General features: G+C 39.4%; 1 protein-coding gene across 1 annotated transcript in view; it reads right to left on the bottom strand.

Moving 5' to 3' along the window:
- The window catches only part of FANCC (Fanconi anemia, complementation group C), a 388,004-nt gene that overhangs the window by 131,161 nt on the left and 237,324 nt on the right, over nucleotides 1-19,519 (bottom strand). Inside the window, exon 8 of the mRNA XM_006898875.1 lies at nucleotides 8,370-8,422. Coding sequence (XP_006898937.1) covers nucleotides 8,370-8,422 — 53 coding nt within the window. The remainder of the gene's footprint in view (nucleotides 1-8,369; nucleotides 8,423-19,519) is intronic.

The raw sequence follows: 19,519 nt of genomic DNA, 5'->3' as shown, positions 1-19,519 counted from the left end.
TCTATTTTATCTTATTTTTTTATAAAAGTTTCTTTACAAAATTAGAATACATTGTTAGCCACACCAGATCCTTCCCATGTCTCTCACTACCACCACCCATTAAATTGTAGGACCCCATTATTAATCCACCCCCCCCATCCTCACTGCTCTGCTTCTACCCTCCCCCACCCTTGGGTCTTCATACTCATCTTACAATAATAGTTTTATATATATTATTTGTCCTTGTGGGACTTAGTTCACTCAGCATAATGCTCTCTAGTCTTTCCCAAGTTAGGTAATAATTTACAAAATGATTCCTCCTGCATGCTGTGTAGTTACCTCTAAACTTTTTACCTCAAAAAAGTTTCACCATATATCTGATAGCTGGTTGTATTATGAGGGCTTCCATGCTGCTGTGATGCTATAGATTTCAGTGGAGTTTCCAGACTAAGATAGACTGAGAAATCAAACTGGCCATCAACTTCTGAAATAGTGAGCCCTTAAAATCACATAAGAATAGACATAGAATATTGTTTGATAGAATGCTGGGAGATGAGCACCTCAAGTTGGAGCACACTAAAAAACCTAACGGGAAGATCTACATCCTCAAAGGTACTTAATGATATGAATGGAGTGGTGAAGTTTACACTCAATTTAAAAAAGCTCAATTATTAATGGACGTTTGCAGCTATTTATCCTCATTTTGAGTCCTGCCATGTCTACTCCACTTCTAGGAATATACTCTAAGGAAATTAGAACTGAGACACAAACGGAGATTTGTACACTAATGTTTATAGGTGCGTTATTCACCATCACAAGATCATGGAAACAGCCCAAATGTTGACTCACAACCAAATGGACTGGGAAATGCTTTCTAGTCTCTCCCAAGTTACATAGTATTTTTCAAAATTGTTGCTCCTGAGTTCTGCATACTATACCATTGTGTCAATGTACCACAATTTCCCATTCCAATCTCTGTACATCCTTTCAAACATTTATTGGTTGCTGTCCTCTTGAACTTTGCCACTCTTGGGGTGAGGTGGTGTCTCATTGTGGTTTTGATTTGTACAGGAACTCAAAGGGAGGGGAGGGGAAAGCAGAGCGGCGAGGATAGGTAGATGTGAAACCACTGGGCTGCACAGTTTGGTGGTGGTGAAGCAAATGGAAGGATCTGGGCAAAAAGACAGGCTAATGATGGGCAAGGTCCAATGGTGATTGATTTTATAAAGCACAATGTATGAGAATGATTGTATGAAACATGATGTGAATGAAGAATACTGTGAAACACAGAGTATATAAACTTTGTAAACAAACCAATTAAAAAAAGTAAAATAGAATGTACATGAATGATTGTATGAAACACAATATAAATGAAAGATCGTGTAACATACAATATATGTGAATGAAACATAATGTAAAGGAATTATTAAATGAAAATCAATAAAAATATTTAAAAAAAGGAAAGCCCTTCACTGGGTTAAAGCTTTATTCTATCTACATTATCATGATTGACTACTTTGAGGAGGTAGTTCTTCCCTGGTGGCATTTTGAGGGCTTTTCAACCTGAGGGGCTCATATTTTGGCACTGTATACAACAATGTTAAATCTTAGCTGAAAACAAAGAATAACAGAAAGATACTTAGATTTAATTAGCTGTGCAAAGGCATTTGACCATGTGTAGCACACAGTGACGCTCCACAGCTTTTATTCTCATCTTTGGGCCCAAGAATTCTACAACGCCTTGATCCAAGACCCACCAGGTTAAGCTGCTATTGGTGTTTCTCCCTCAAAAAAAGAAAGCCCACTCCATGTATGACCCATACTGACAAATCAAGGAGGGGAAATGGCAAGGACAATCATAAATCCATATCAAACAGCTTCCAAATTATGACAGATGATATGGCAGTCATAAAATTACACAAGTAAAACTCATAAAGTCATTAATTTCATGGCTGTGAAAAATAAACAGGACATATTTTTGCAGTCCTAATAAATTTTTAAAAACTCAGAAAAAAAATAAATGAAGGAAAATAGTTGAAAAGAATGGAAAACCAGAACACTTAATTGTTTTCATGCAAAACCTTATATAGAGACCAAGCAATTATCCAAAGAAAACAAGGACATGGTTTAAAACAGAACATGGCTTAAAATCAGGAAAGGTGTGTGTCAAAGTTATAGTCTTTCTCCATACCTATTCAATCTGTATACTAAGTACATAATTTCAGTCTAGTGAATACCACTATCATTCAAATATATATACCAACAACCAGAGACAAAGAAGAGGAAATAGAAGATTTTTACCAACTTTTGCATTCTGAGATCAATCAAACATGAAATCAAGATTCATTAATAATAATGAAATTAATAATAATGGAATTCATTAATAATAATGGAATGCAAAAGTTGGGAACAGAGAAGAAGGATCAGTAGTTGGAAATCATGGACTTGGTGACAGCAATGAAGCTGGAGATAGGATGACAGAATTTTGTACAAATATTTATTTGTTGCAAATACATTTTACAAGAAACATAAACGCAGACTACCGACATGGATTTCACCTGATGGTATGCACAGAAATCAGATTGATTACATCTGTGGAAAGAACCGCTGGTGAAGCTCAGTATCAACTGTGAAAACTAGGTCAGGTGCTGACTGTGGAACAGATCACCAACTACTCATATGCAAGTTTAGGCTGAAGCTAAGGAAAGTCAAATCAAGCCCACGGGAATAAAAATATGACCTTGAGTCTATCCCACCTGAATTTCAGAACCATCTCAGGAAAAGGTTTGAGGCCTTGAACACTAATGAGCAAAGACCAGATGAGTTATGAAAAGACATCAAAAATACTATCCAGGAAGAGTGCCAGAGGTTGTTGCAAAGATAGAGGAGGAAGAAAAGACCAAAATGAATGTCAGAAGAGACTTTGAACATTGCACTAGAGCGCCAAGAAGCCAAAGCAGAGGGAAGAAATCAAGACATAAAGAAGCTGAACAGACGATTTCAAAAGGCAGTGCGGCAGGAAAAAATAAAGTATTATAATGAAATGTGCAAAGAGCAAGAGTCAGAAAATCAAAGGGGCCAAACTCGCTCAGCATTTCTTAAGCTCAAGAAACTGAAAAAGAAATTCAAGCCACCAGTTGCAATACTTAAGGATGCTTTGGGCAGAATATTAAATGATCCAGGAAGTATTAAAAGATGGAAAGAGTATACAGAGTCATTATACCCAAAGGAACTGGCAGACACAAAAGAATTTAATGAAACAACATATGAGAAATAGCCTATGGTGATGAAGGAAGAAGTTCAAACTGCTTTGAAAGAACTGGCTAAAAATAAGGCCCCAGGAATTGATAGTGTACCAAGTGATGTATTTCAACTAACTGCTCTAGATGCTGCTCTAGATGTGCTCACCAAGTTGTGCCAAAAAATCTGGAGAACAACCACTTGGCCAACTGACTGGAAGAGATCTATATTGTTTTCCATCCCGAAGAAAGGTGATCCAACAGAGTGTGGAAATTATAGAACAATATAATTGATATCACAAGCAACCAAGATTCTGCTGAAGATTATCCAAAAATGATTGGAACAGCACATCAACAGAGAACTATCAGAACTGCAGGCTGAGTTTAGATGGGGTCGTGGTACTAGGGCTATCCTAGCTAATGTTAGATAAATCTTGATGGAAAGCAGGGAGTACGAGAAGAATGTCTATCTTTGTTTCATTGATTATGGAAAGGCATCTGACTGTGTGGATCACAAAAAATTGTGGCTAACTCTGAGAAGAATGGGAATCCCAGAACACTTGATCATGCTAATGTGAAATCTATACTTGGACCAGGAGACAGTTATCAGAACAGAGCAAGAAAACACTGCATAGTTCAAAACTGGGAAGGGTGTATGCCAAGGATGTCTCCTATCTCCATACCTTTTCAACCGATATGCAGAACAGATTATCCGGGAGGCTGGGCTCTATGAGGAGAAATACAGCATCCGGATTGGAGGAAGACTCATCAACAGTCCGTGTTATGTAGATGACACAACCCTGCTTGCTGAAACTGAGGACCTGAAGCACTTGCTGTGGAAGGTCAGAGACTATAGTGTTCAGTATGAATTTAGGCTCAATATCAAGAAAACAATGATTCTCACCACTGGGCCAATTGGCAGCAACATGATGAATGGTGAAGAAATTGAGATTGTTCACAATTTTAGTTTGCTTCGCTACACAGTCAACAATCTTGGCACCAGTAGACATGGAAATTAAAAGACGTATTGTGATGGGAAATTCTGCAGTCAGAAACCTCTCTAAAGTGCTGAAGAGCAACGATGTCAGTTTGGAGACTAAGGTGCACCTGATACATGCCATGGTCTTTTCAGTCACTTGCTATGCATAAGAGAGCTGGACAATGACTAGGGAGGATAAAAGAATTGATGCCTTTGAGCTATCGTGCTGGAGAAGAGTATTGAATATATACCATGGACTGCTAAGAAAACGATCCTGGGGGAGGGTTAAACCAGGCTGCTCCTTGGAGGCAAGGATTCTGAAGCTTCATGTAACATACTCTGAACATGTTGCAAGGAGGGACCAGTCCTTGGAGAGGGATGTGATGCTCGGGAGGGTGGAAGGACAGTGCAGGAGGGGAAGACCCTCTATGAGGTGGATTGATTCAGAGACTGGGAAAATCGGGGTGGGTTTGTCGGAGACCGTGAGATTGGCACAGGACAGAGCAGGGTGTAGGGCTGTTGTACATAGGGTTGCTATGAGTCGCAAGCGACTCAACAGCACATAAGAACAACAACAATGATCCAACTATGCTCCCAGGAATATACCCCAAGGATATCAGAACTGAGATATGAATAATAACAATAATATAATAATGGAAACAGCTCAAATGTCCATCAAAAAATTAATGTATTAAGAAGCTGTGGTATAGTTACACAATGGAATACTAGGCAACATTAAGGAACAATGAGTTCATAAAATACTATATAACATGGGAGAGGCCAGAGAGCACTAATTATGCCACATGAACTAACCCAGAATCATAAGTAGAAATACGGCATAAGACCAATCACTACTAAGATGTGTATAAATGTCTGAATGGAAAAGGGAAAGGGAGAAGGGGATTGAAAAAGAGGAGAGTAGGAAATCACTAGGATAGCAGTGTTTAGTAGGTGGATGAGGCAGTGAACAAATAGGAAAGATTCAATGGGAACTAGAGACAGGGTAACAACAGGCACAGCTCAAAAGTAATTAATTATATAAAACACAATGTAAATGAAAGACTGTATAGAAGACAATGTACAACGTAATTTAAAAAATTAAAAAAACACCACCACAACAAAAATACTTACCACTAGAAGAATAGACAACATCATGAGAGAAGGAGAAGGGATTGAGGTTGAGAACTATTTCACCTTGATTAGATCTACAATCAACAACCAGGGTAACAACAGAAGAAATCAAAAGGCATGCTGCAATGGAGAAATCTGCTGTAAAGGACTTCTCCAAAGTGGTAAAGAGCATGATGTCAGTTTAAAGACTGTTGTTGTTATGTACCATCGAGTCACCTGTGACCCTATGTACAGCAGCTCTAAACCTGCTCTGTCCTGAGCCAGTTTCATTAATTCCAACACACTAATTCCCATTGCCCCAGTCACTGTATTAGTCCATCTCACCTGGGTCTTCCTCTCCTGCACTGTCCCTCCACCCTTCCAAACATGATGTCCTTCTTCAAGGACCAGTCCGTCCTGGCCATGTGCCCAATGTATGTTAGAAGAGCTTCAAAATTCTAGCCTCTAAGGAAGAAACCTGGTTTCATCCATTCCGAGACAGAACTATTTGCTTTCTTGGCAATCCATGGTTCAAGACTCTCCTCCAGCACCACAATTTGAAGACATTGATTCTTCTGTCATCCTTAGACACTGTCTAGCTCTCTGATGTATAACAAGTAATTGTGAAGACCATGGCCTGGATTAGGCGCATCTTAGTCTCTAGACTGACATTGTTGCTTTTCAGCATGCTGGAGAGGTCCTTGACAGCAGATTTTCCCAGTGCAATTCAACTTTTGATTTCCTGACTGCTAGTGTTAAGAGTGTTGATTATGGAGCTGAGCAAGCTGTAATTGTTAACAACCTGAATCTCTTCTCCACCCATCATGGTGCTGCCAAGTGGCCCAGTGATGAGAATCTTTGTCTTCTTGATGTTAAGCTTCAATCCATATTGAAGACTACAGTCCTTGACCTTCTGTAGCATATGCTTCAGGTCTTCTTTAGCTTTAGAATGCAAAGTAATTTTGTCATTTGCATAATAATAGGTTGTTGATGAGCCTACCTCCAATTCTGATGCCACATTCTTCCTCATAAAATCCTGCTTTCCGAATGATGTGTTCGGCACATAGTGTGAAAAAGTATGGAGAAAGGATGCATTCCTGACATACTCCTTTCCTGATTTTTAACCCCATGCAGTGTTTCTCTGCTTTTTTTGAGGACTGCTTCCTGGTCCAAGTACAGGTTTCAAATAAGCACAAACAAATGTTCTGGGATCCCCATTCTCCTCAACGTTAACCACAATTTCTTATGATCTACACAGTCAAATGCCTTTGCATAGTCAATGAAATACAGATAGACATTCCTCTGGTACTCTTTCCTTTCTGCCATGATCCATCTGACTTTGGCAATAATGTCTCTAGTGCCATGACCTCTTCTACACCTGGCTTCTATTTCTGGTAGTTCTTTGTCAGTGTATTGTCCCAGTTGTTTCTGGATAATCTTCAATAGTACTTTTTAGTGTGTAATAATAGCGATAATGTTTGATAATTTCCACATTCTGTCAAGTCACCTATTTTTGGAATGGGAATAACTCTTCCAGTCAGATGGCCAAGTAACTGTCCTCCAGATTTCTTGGCACAACTTGGTGAGCATATCCAGTTTGGTTTTTTTGTTTGTTTGTTTTTAAATGATATTATTTTAATTTTAGTGAAGTTTACAAGACTTTGGATTTCCATTCATTCATTGTTTCACTTTTCTCTTTACCCAACCTCCCCTCCAGTTCGCTATTCTCTTTGAAAAGTAAAAAAAGCATGAATGCAGTCCCCCACTATCACAAATTATGCAGTCAAGTTTTATTTGGGGAAATCGCAGGGGTCAGCACCTCTGACGTGCATAAGCCTTGCCCTAGGAAAACCACCTTTGTGATCATGGTATCTCCCTTGCCAGGTAAGTATTAGCACATCCAGTTTAAAGACTAAAATCCATCTAATTCAAGCCATGATATTTTTAATTGCTTTGTAAGCATCTCAAGTTATACAGTGAATATGGAAGAATGAAGAATTAATAATGACTTTGAATTGTGGTGTTGGTATTGAATATCCCATGGACTTACAAAAAAGAACAAATAACTGTGTCTTGGAAGAAGGGTAAACAGAGTGCTCATCAGAGGCAAGGATAGTGAAACCTAGTCCAATCCACTTAGGGCAGTTTGTTAGGAGGGGGTCAGCCTTTGGAAAAAGACATCATGCTGGGAAAGGTGGAGGGTTAGTGAAAGAAAGAAAGATCCTGAACTAGATGAAATGATACAGTGACTACAACAATAGGCTTGGACATGGGGAAATTGTGAAGATGGTGCAGAAGAGGATCACAGTTTGGATCTGTAGGTCATAGAGTTGCTGAGTTGTAGTCACCTTGACAGCATCCAGTCACCAATTATTATTATGTATCTTAATGACACATTTATTAAGTTCAGACCAAAGAAGATGGTCAAAATTCTCAATTTTTTCATCTCCTACCTTAGTAGTTGGTATGTACATCTGAATAATTACCTTGTTAATAGGTCTTTCTTGTATGCATATGAGTATTGTTCTATCACTGATGGCACTGGACTTGAGGACAATGCCCATCCATGGGATTTTCAGTTTTTTTTATATGCATGTAAAAGTTGTATGAAGAATAAGGAAGACTAAAGAAAGACTGCCCACATGAAGTCTGTTCACGGTCAAGAAAAACTGACATGTACATGAGTAAAACACAATGTACATGAAAACTTAATGCATACCAATAAAAATACGGAGGGGGGAGAAACTCAACAAAACACAAAGCAGAGGACAGGGAGCCAGGATGCTTACAATCAAGTAAAAGTACCAGGCATAGTAATATAATATAGAAAAGAGGGATTCTCATTGGAATTGTGGATTAGGCAAGTTTCAATCTGTTGTTCAGAGGCTTGCTACAAGTTAGAATTGACTCAGTGGTACCTAAAAACAATAACCAAAAAGCTTGGGGGGGGGAGGGAAGAAATGGGAAAAAAAAGTGAATTTCGCCATGATCTATGTGGAGATTCCCACAGCCTTTCTGTGCAAGCTTAGAAATGGATGATCAGCAGAAGAGACAATATTTACCTGAACATCTCATCCACGATTCTGAATATGGCCGGATGACAGGCGGCTTGAGGCTGCAGTGGAAAAGATCAAAGGAAATAAATATATCAGTGCTCTCCTTGATTAAAAGAACTGCCCTTGACTGCAGGTGACTAGAAAGTGAATATATTCTCTCTGGGTAGATAACTAGAAACAGTTCTGTAGACACATAAACAATGTCCTCCTTGAGTATAGCTAAGCCTTATTCCCCCTCCTATGTTCTGTATGTTCAAACTTTTCATAAGACAATATGATCCAGAAGAATGAGTCAAATTCATCAAGTAAATGTAAAGACTCCTCTGTGAACATACTGCATGAAGACAGATCCTGCCTGTGTTGTAGGGTAGCTACAATGATCATGCCTATGTAGCATCTCTTCAAAGGCCCAGGTCAGCATCAACTCTGGGCCACACAGAGAGGTCTGGTGACCTAGAAGGTGAGGAGTTGAGCTGCCAACCCAGAGGCACGCAGTTCAAATCTATTGGCTACTCTGTGGGAGAAAGATAAGCAATCTTCTCCCATGCAATTTATAGCCTCTGAAAACCTGTGAGAGGATCAGCTATGAGTTGGTTCTGACTTGACACCAATGAGTTGTTTCTGAGTCTTATTACATAGTGAAAATTTCAGTCTATGTGCATTTACCACTTCATGGTTGATAGTTTAAACCCACCCAGGGGTGCTATGGAAGAAAGGTCTGGCAATTTGCTTCTAAATAGATTATGTCCAAGAAAGTCCACCCGGTGACAGGTGGGGTGGACATGAGTCAGAGTCAAAACAATGACAGGATGTTTGGGGTTTTAATTTATTATGTAGTGAGTGTATAATAACATAGCAATTATTACTTAGGAAAACTTGTTATCAGATTGGACAAAATAATGTCATACTTTAGTGCACTATAAATGCAGCAACTTAAGACAACCACATGCATAATTCTGGAAGACACGAGGTCCACAGTCCTATCCTAAAGGTGTTTCTGAGAATCCTGGAATATCTTTGTGACATGCTTAGGGGAGTTTAAATGTGCAGACTCTGGTGTCCTGCAGTTTAAGGTTCAGTGGGCCAGACCCAGGTTCTGTATCTATCTTTTAAGCTCAGTGAATGAGATTAAGTCAGATTAAAATAGTCATTTGCATCCTAAAACATATTTTAGAAAAGTATCTAAAAGATAGTGGATTACGGTTTACAGGACATTCCATCTGGCCATAATATGTTTGCTTTAGGAAAGAATTTTTCATAGGTCCCTCATTAAGAAAAATAAATGACAAGCTCTGCTTCTCAAGTCTTCTTGATCATCCTGAAGAAAGAACGGTGCTATCCACACACCTCATTGTAGTTCAGGACTGCACTGGTGTGTTGGTTCTAACACTGAATGTGTGCTATCTAGTGCTCACATACCTCCACTACAAGCCATCTCAGAGTAGCCTGCTGAAAATGATGAATTTCCTTTCAATGATCTGTAGGAGAGATATGTGATTTATAGTTTGTAAATATCTACTATTCACAATATGGGAGTTAAACTTTTCTTCTTTCTCACACTTCGTAGTCTTTCACTGACATTTATTTTTTACCCTACAGAAACCTAGAAATTTTCGTAGGTAAACTTAGGATCTATTCAAGAAAGTTATTTAGTAGTTCCTCCAAGGAACAGCAAAGTATTTTGGCTTTGATCTTGGGCAAGTAAGCTAATCTTCCTGCTTCTCAGCCTCACTACAAATAATAACAGAGATACTAACATATATATTATTGGATATGCACCTAGAAAGTATTAATAAGTGTCTATTTGTTCATAATGGAAAAAATCAAACAAGGGAGAGGAAAACAGCATTTTAAGTATATGTGATTCACTTAAGTTTGCCAGAATAATTTTTAAAGTTTCATATATAGACAGTATAGTTGTTCTGGAGCAGTGTTTCAGTCCAGACAGCCTTGGTCTACACCCGGAGGCTCATATAAGCTCATTATCCCAACAGGAAATGAAACACGGGACAGTAACATGGACCCATTTCCTTTTATTTTAAATGGTTTAAGGGCCCAGAATCTAAGTTTGATGTTAGTAGAAGATCATTCAGAACTAACTCTTAAGGATTTCTATATGGCAAAAAAGAAAAGGGGAAGAGGAATGTTTCTAAGCCAAGCCATAAAATTAATCTACTATCGAAGCAAAAAAAAAAGTTTTAGCTCAATTTGCCAGAAAAATACAGAGCTTGCCTGTAATTTTATGTTATAAATAATTGTAGTGTTAGACTGCCAGTTCAAAGGCATATGGTTCAAATCCACCAGCTGTTCTATAGGAGAAAGATAGGCAATCTCCTCCTACATGATTTACTGCCTCTGAAAACCCAATGAAGGGTCAGCTATGGGTCAGTTCTGATTTAATGGTACACAAAAATAACAATGTTTTCTAGCAAAACAGATTGACTAAGCATCTTAAATGACTTCAAGTTGCATCACCTCACTTATCTACTATCCTTGTTGGTTTCTTTCTTTCCAAGTATGCCTAACCCTAGGGGTGTTCTCTGGTTTGTACAACTTGGTTTAGTATTAATACAGACAGGATGGTGCAGAAGAAACCTTATTAAAGACTGGCAGGGATTTTGATTTTAAAATCTCCCTCGTAAGCTTTTTTTTTTTTAATAGTTCCTCTTACCCACAGCTTCCATTGAGGGTTTTTAAAGGAAAACTTTCTTTTCTACTTTAAAAATAATAAAATAGACTACTATTTTTACATATAAGGATCTATTTTGTTTATTTAAGTATATTTCAACAGATTTGCATCTTTTAATTTTTACCAGATGTGCTTATGTTGCTGTTATATACTGTCGAGCTGGAAGCAACCAATTGCTGACCTTCAGTGGGTTTTCAGAGGCAGTTAGTCACACAAGAGAAAAATGCCCATCCTTCTCCCCTGGAGCAACTAGTGGCTTTGAACCCCATGCCTTTGGGATTGCAGCACAGTTTCTTGCCTATAGGCCACCAGAGCTCATGATATGTTACAAGCAATTTTTTTAGTACTCCATGATGCAATTATTGTTCAATTAATGACAAATCTGTATTTTTTTTAGCTTTACTAAAAAAAGCATAAAATATACTTTTGTGTGTTAAATTCGCACACTCTCTGTGAGACGTTGGGATTCAAGAGCAGGAGGAAGCAGATTATACAAGGATGCCCAGCCCTAGATACTGAACAAGACTCACCCAACCAAAATCCTCTTTTGTTCCCCAGCTTAGCCTTGGAAGAGCAGTGACTTCAAGTTTGATTCCCAGTCTACTGCTCTGGGGTCGCACTCCTGCTTCCCTCTACCTCTGACTGTGGGCACGGCCCTGCATTCCCAACAGGAAAGATCAAACTTGGAATGTTGGCCTTTCTCTGTGAAGACAGTGCTGGGAGATTTGGTGCCCCCCTGAGGTTGATACTGCGAAGTGCAAATACTATAAGAAGATGTAGCTATTTCAGCACTCATCTAAGGGGTCACTAATACTCTCCTACTCAACCAAGGCAGAGGTGGTTAAGTGACATGCATCACATTAAAAAAGCCCATTACAAAAAACAACAACAAAAAATCCACACCTAAAAAGAACCAAATACATTTCCTCAAAAAGCTGAACACAGAAATTCTTTATGACTCAGCTATTCCACTGCTTGGAATACAACCTGAAAAAATGAGAACTGAGGCACAAACGGAGACTTACACACCAATGTTCATAGCAGCATTACTCACTATGGAAAGGACATGGAAACAGCCCAAATATCCAACCACAATCAAATGTTGTTGTTGTTGTTATGTACTATCAAGTGGCTTGCAAATCATAGCGACCCTATATACAACATCCCTAAACCCTGCTCTGTCCTGTGCCAATCTCACTGCCTCTGACACACTCATCCCGATTACCCTAGTCACTGAATCAATCCAGCTCATAGAGGGTCTTCCCCTCCTACGCCATCCCTCCACCCTCCCAAACATGACGTCCCTCTCCAAGGACCTGTCCCTTCTTATAACATGTCCAAAGTATGTCAGATGAAGCCCCAGAATCCTTGCTTCCAAGGAGCAGCCTGGTTTAACCCTCTCCAGGATGTGATACATTCACACAATGGAATATTACACAGTGTGCAGGAGCAATGATTTTGGAACTAACTTGGGAGGGACTGGAAAGCATTATGCTAAGTGAACTAACTCACCCCCATAGAACACTGTATAAGATCATTTTATAGAATGTGTATGAGGATACAAGGGTGGGGGAGGGGGGAAGTCTGTGGGGTGGGAGTAGGGTGTGTGTAATCATAGGGTTGCACAAATTGATGGGGCAGGAGAAGTGGATAAAGGAAATGGGAAAGATTCGGCATGAAAAATGAAGTACACAAACTTTATTAAGTAAACCAGTATAAAATAAAAAGTAAAAAAATAACCAAAAAATGCAGTGATGGGAATGATTGTATGAAACACAATGTGAATGAAGGAAAGAGTGTGTGTGTGTGTGTGTGTGTGTGTGTGTGTGTGTGTGTGTGTGTGTGTAAGAGCCAAATAACAAATCAGGAAAACAAACCCCCAAACACTGTTGAAAAATTATTCAAGGACAGAAAACTTCAGGATACAGAGTAAGTCTCCTTGCATTTTATTACAAGGTACTTGTGTACTAGAATTTCATGTGAAGGAAGTTCTGAGTTTTCTGTGGACTGGTGCAGATTGTTACCTGAGGATGAGAAAGTACTGCATGCTATCTCTTCTCAAGGCAGTCAGGAGTGGCATTAAGCTTTTAGATATTCTGTACACATTACAAGTTACAGACTCAAAACTGACCCTCCAGTTGGCTTTCAGAGGCATTAGACAAAGAAGTTTTAATTACACGATGAAGACACTGAGCTAGGAGAAAATGCAAAAACAACAAAAAAAGCCTTTTGCCTTCTCCTGCTACCCCCACCCTCCCACCCCACACAAATATGCCTGGGCAGCATCTGGGCAGCCTGCAGATCTCAGCTGAGGGATGAGTGGGTCCAGCCAGCTGGCAGCCATTGTGAGGGGCTGTGAATGACTGCCACCACAGTGCCATCATCCCACCTGGCTAGCATTTGTCATTCAAATGTCAAATCCACACATTAACTTTCTGGGCTCCACAAGTGGAATGGTTAGTGGAGATACAACATCTTTCTGCCTCAGGGCCAGCCATGGGAAACAGAATGGCTCAGAAAGCTGCATAATTAACAAATGGCTTGCACTGCTTTCCTGACACTGATTGTCAGGTCAGACCTAGAACTTTGGATCACAACCTTGCAGAGCTGGAGCTGTCAAGGGAAACACAAGACCATCTCTTTGGAAAAGTTTTGGTCTGCACAATAAATTACAAACTGGACCTACTACTGTGACTTATTTAGGAACCATCAAATATGACACGTAGCCTGCAACTAGGGGTGGAGAAGTCCATGGAAGTCAAAGGGTGAACTCCAGAAATCAGGCATGGGAAAACACATTTTTATTTTACAAGTTAAATTCACATAGATGTATTTAGAATTTGATGTTATTATACTAACTCTTTAGTATTCAGAACTTAATGGGAAAGACCAGATCTCCAAGTCCAGAGAGGCTCTTCTGCTCTGTGCAACCTGCACCACAATATTTTTTCATTTTTATTATGTCTTGGTAACTATAGAATTTTAGTACTAATTTTGAATATTCCCAAGGGATGGAAACATAATTAACAGTGTTCCATATAAAGCACAAGTTACTTAGACCATCACACTTTAATCACTCTCAGAATCCAAACAGAATGTAATAGGTATGTAATTTCTCCTGTAGGAAAGCACAAACATCTTGTGCTAACTGAGCCCCTGTGATCTGTCTGATACTTCTGGACGGTCTTGTCACTGCACCAAGATGTAGCTGTGATAAATGCATAGATAATGCAGCCAAACAGCAGACTTTCAGGTTCCTATGTAGCTATAGCTTTGGCCCAGAATGCCTGGCTTTATGACACTGCAGGGCCTCCTATACCAGGGAGCACAGCCCACACCACCCACCTCACAATCTCTATTGTAGTTACCTCCCTGGACCAGGAGACACTGAGAAGCCACAGTATGAAAATGTTGCAATAAATTAAAAACAGTACTACCTACTTTCTAGGATAGCCCTTTAAGAATAATGGAAGCTTTGAATCTCCACACACATACTCCTGTAAATGCTTTTGCAAATCAACTGCTGAGAAGCTGTCTGATGGGGATAATTTTAAGCTAAGACCCCACTACATGATCTTTAATGACAGGTTGATTTCTTCCCCAGGCCCCCTGTGCTGTTCTCTACTTACTGAAGTGCTCCTTGACATTATGCTGAATGAGATGAGACAGTCACAAATACTGTGTATAAAAATTATAAAAAGTGAAAGAAATGCTAAGAAATGCTTATATATGCATTATATGTATGATAGAAGTCCAGAATAAGAGGTGTATAGCAAAGCGAATTGGGGGGAGGGAGGGAACTATGCAACAATGAACATTGTACTTTTTAAAAAAGTGAAAGGGGTGGGGGTAGGGAGGAAAATGTGCAACAATAAATGAATGAAAAATCCAACTTTTCTGTAAACTTTTGTTAAAAATCACAATTAAAAAACCTTTTTTAAAAGAATCATTATAGAATGGTCACCATGGAGGGGAAGCAGGGGACTAGAAAACTAATAGATAATAAATACTTATTAAGATTGGTGAAGAGAAAGGCAACATGGAATGAATGGATGAAGAGATGCTGAGGGCGTGGTGATTAAAAGATAACGAATACTCATTAAGATGGGTGAAGGGAAAGTAACATAGAGAACCAAGATGCTATGGGTATGGTAACAAATGTTATGGAAAAGAATGAGCATGAGTGATTGACTGAAAAAAAAAACACAACTTATTTGGTAAACTTCCACACAGACTACAGTAAAAGTAAAGTGCTCCTCAAGCTCAAGGGTTATAGGGTGAAAGGAGCTCAGAGAAGAGCCATGAATTCTGAAAGGGTGCAGAATCAAACCAAGAGCAGTCAATGGAACCTTGTAAAGCCCTAAAAATAAATAAATAAATGATTATTTATCACCCCTTAAAAATCACCAGAAAAAATGCACTTAGGAGTCCTGGTAGTGTTGCCAGCAATTCACACCCACCAGTCTTTCTAGGAGAAAGCTGAGCCATCTCCTTCCATAAAGTGCCCATTAAAACAAAGACTGGATAGTGAAATGTGGAACATTTACGCAATGGAGTACTACACAACACTGAAAAAACAACCAAGATTGTGAACCACTGCACAACATGGTTGGGTCTAGTGGACATTATGCTGGGTGAAATAAGCTAGTCATAAAAGGAAAAATACTGTATAGGAAAAAGCTAGATAAAGTTTCACATACAGAGAGAAACAATCTTGTATGATAATCAGGGAGGAGACAGTGAGGAGGACAAGGGGGAATGAGCGGATGACTGGACACTGTGTGCCTGTGACAGTGTGAAACAGTGTGTATGAGTGATGGTTTTGAAGGAAAATAAAGCTTTGGCAACTTTTATACAAATCACAATTTTAAAAAAAGCTTTACAGTCTTGGTAATGTGATGGGTGATCACTTGTGTCAAGATGGACTCAACTGCATTTGGTTACCACATGTTTGTTTAAGTTAGATATATAGATTTAGTAACAGTAATTACTGCTAAGGGGCTTCTAAAAGGTGTTTTATGGGTTTTTTTAAACTTTATTGTAATTATTGTTATATAAAATGAACTCTTCACTGGACCTCCTTTTATGTGTATAGATATTATCCTGTCACAGCACTGTATTTCAAGATGGACTGAGAAATGACTTTTTTAACTATGAAAAAAACCTCATTTTTTCCTCACTTTTTCATCTCTGGCATAATAGATCATATTATCGTCTGCAATTAGAACCAAAAAGGGGGAAGTCTTCTACAGACTACCAACTTTTACAGTGAAAAATCGATTGATTGTGCAATCAAGATGCATGGATAATAATAATAATAAGAAGAAGTGACTGGAAGGCAAATGTTGGAAACAGAGAAGAAGGATTAGTGGTTTGAAAACATGGGCTTAGTGACAGAATTGAGGCTGGAGACAAAATTATGTATGATCAATGACTTATTAACAGAAAATACATTTTGTAAGAAATATATATGCAGACTATGCACATGGATTTCACCTGATGCACAAGCATCAGATAGATTACATCTGTGGGAAAAATTGTTGGAGAAACTCAATATCAGCTGTGAAAACTAGGTCAGAGGCTGATTGTTGGACAGACCACCAATTACTCATATGCAAGTTCGCCTCAAGTCTATCCCATGCGAATTTCACAACCATCTCAGGAACAGATTTGAGGCCTTGAACACTAATGAGCAAAGATGAGATGAGCTGTGGGAGGATATCAAGAATATCATTCATAAAGAATGCAAAAGAACATTACAAAGACAGAGAAGGAAGAAAAGACCAAGATGGATGTCAGAACAGAATCTGAATATTGCATTAGAATGCTGAGAAACCAAAGCAAAGGGAAGAAATTACAGAGCTGAACAGAAGATTTCAAAGGGCAAACAAAGACAGACAAAGCAAAGCATTATAATGAAATGTGCAAAGAGCTGAAGTCAGAAAATGAAAAAGACTGAACTCTCTTGGCATTTCTTAAGCCGAAGGAATTGAAGAACAAATTCTAAGCCTCGAGATGCAATACTTAAGGATGCTGTGGGCAGAATATTAAAAGATGGAGAAAGAATCAAAAAAAGATGGAAGGAGTACTCAGAGTCTCTGTACCAAAAACAATTGGCTGACACAGAAGAATTTCATGAAACAACATATGAGCAAGAGCCTGTGGTGATGAAGGAAGAAGTTCAAGCTGCTCTGAAGGAACTGGCAAAAGACAAGGCCCCAAGAATTTATAGCATACCAATTGACATATTTCAACAAACCAAGCTGTGCCAAAAAATCTGAAGGACAAACACCTGATCAACTGACGGAAGAGATCCATATTTGTTCCCATTCCAAAGAAAGTTGATCTGACAAGAGTGCGGAAATTATTGAACAATATCATTAATATTACATGCAAGCAAGATTCTGCTGAAAATGATACAAAAACTATTATCAGCAGAGAACTGGCAGATGTGAAGGCTGGTTTAGAAAAGTAATACTAGGGATATTATAGTTAATGTTAGATGGATCTTGGCTGAAAGCAGAGGGTATCAGAGGAATGTCTATCTGTGTTTCACTGACTATGCAAAGGCATTTGACTATGTGGATCACAACACACTGTGGCTAACTCTGAGAAGGATGGGAATCCCAGAAAATTTATTGTGCTTATGTGAAACTTATACTTGGACCAGGAGGGAGTCGAGAGGAAGGAAACACTGCATGGTTCAAAATCAGGAAGGGTGTATGCCAGGGATGTGTCTCATCTCCATACCTTTTCAATCTATATGCAGAACAGATCATTCAGGATGGGCTCTATGAGGAAGGGTGTGGCATCAGGATTGGAGGTAGACTCATCAACAACCTGCATTATGCAGATGAAACAACCCTACTTGCTAAAACTGAGGGGCACCTGAAGGCCTTGCTACAAAGGTCAAGGACTGCAGCCTTCAATATGGATTGAAGCTCAACATCAAGAAAACAAAGATTCTTACAACTTGGCCAACTGACAGCCATCATGATAGATAGTGAAGAGACTGAGAATGTTAACAGCATTAGTTTGCTTGGCTCCACAATCAACACTCTTGGTACCAGCAGCCAGGAAACAAAAATGAATTGCACTGGGAAAGTCTGCTGTCAGGGACCTCCCCAGAGTACTGAAGAGCAATGTCAGTCCAGGTAATGGTCTTTGCATTTAAGTGCTAAGCATCAGAAAGCTGGACAATGACTAGCGATGATAGAAGGGGAATTGGTGCCTTTGAGCTGTGGTGCTGGAGAAAAGTATTGAATGTACTGTAGACTGCTAGGAGAATGAACAGGTTCATCCTAGAGAATGTGAAATGAGGCTGCTCCTTAGAGGCAAGGATTCTGAAGCTTATTTCATATACTATGGGCATGCTGCAAGAAGGGACTAGTTCTTGGAGAGGGATGTCACACTTAGGAGTGTGGAGGGACAGCATAAGAGAGGAAGACCCTTGATGAGATGGATTGACTTAGCTACTGAGGTAATGGGGGTAGGTGTGTCCGAGGGTTGGCCCAGAATAAAGCAGGGTTCAGAACTGTTGTATATAATGTCGCTATGAGTAGCAGGTGACTTGATAGCATATAATAGCATCCAACAATAACAACAACATTAAATCTTATTTCTTGTTTTAAAATGCATCTCTTTGGAATGGTAAAGTCAGTAGCAGATATCCTTTTCAATAACTAAAGTCTTTTCTCTCCTGTTAATATGCATACCTTCCTCTTTCTCTCCCTATCAAATACTGTACGCATTCATTCACATCAGTTAGGTTCAGTCTATACTACCTAAGGAGTAGTGCAGCCTGGTAAAAGAGCAATTCCCAGTTTTCCTATGTATCAGACAGAGGAGTCTCGAAGGAGAAGGGCAAGTGGTGCCATCAAACTGTTACCAGCAAGGTGTGGTGAAAGGAACAGGGCCTGAAGAGGGAAAATGAACACAAGAATAAGGCAACTCTTCGAGGGAGCTCTGGTGGCCTAGTGGCAAGAAGGTACACTGCAATCCCAGATGTGCCTGGTTCGAATCCACCAGATGCTCTGCTGGAGAAGGAGGGACAATCTCCTCCTATACCAGTCAGATCTGATTTGACGGTACAATGCACAAAAAAGAATTTAAAAAAAAAAGAATAAGGCAACTCTTCAATTATGATTCATATTGTTTTCAATTTGCAAAGGGGAAAAAAAGCACATTTCAAGAGAATTAAGCAAACAGAAGGTATCAGGTAGACAGGACTGCAGCTAACACTGAGGATTTGGCACACAGAGTATTTTCCAGGGTCAGTCCCTGATGGAGGGGGTCATTCTCCTTCCTAGACTCCCCAGAATTGATGTAAGCTTTGACTTGTCAACCCATGTCCTCCATCTGCACAGCAGAAAGTGGTTCTCTGCCCCACATCCTGAAGACTGAAGTCAATGAGAAGGCACGGGAAGGCCTGGGTGTTCAGAAAGGGTATGCTAGTTTTCTGCACTCC

Source organism: Elephantulus edwardii, unplaced genomic scaffold, assembly GCF_000299155.1.
Source record: "Elephantulus edwardii isolate Elephantulus edwardi_28Jun2011 unplaced genomic scaffold, EleEdw1.0 scaffold00238, whole genome shotgun sequence".
NCBI classification, from domain to species: domain Eukaryota; kingdom Metazoa; phylum Chordata; class Mammalia; order Macroscelidea; family Macroscelididae; genus Elephantulus; species Elephantulus edwardii.
This window is presented reverse-complemented; position numbering and strand designations above follow the sequence as displayed.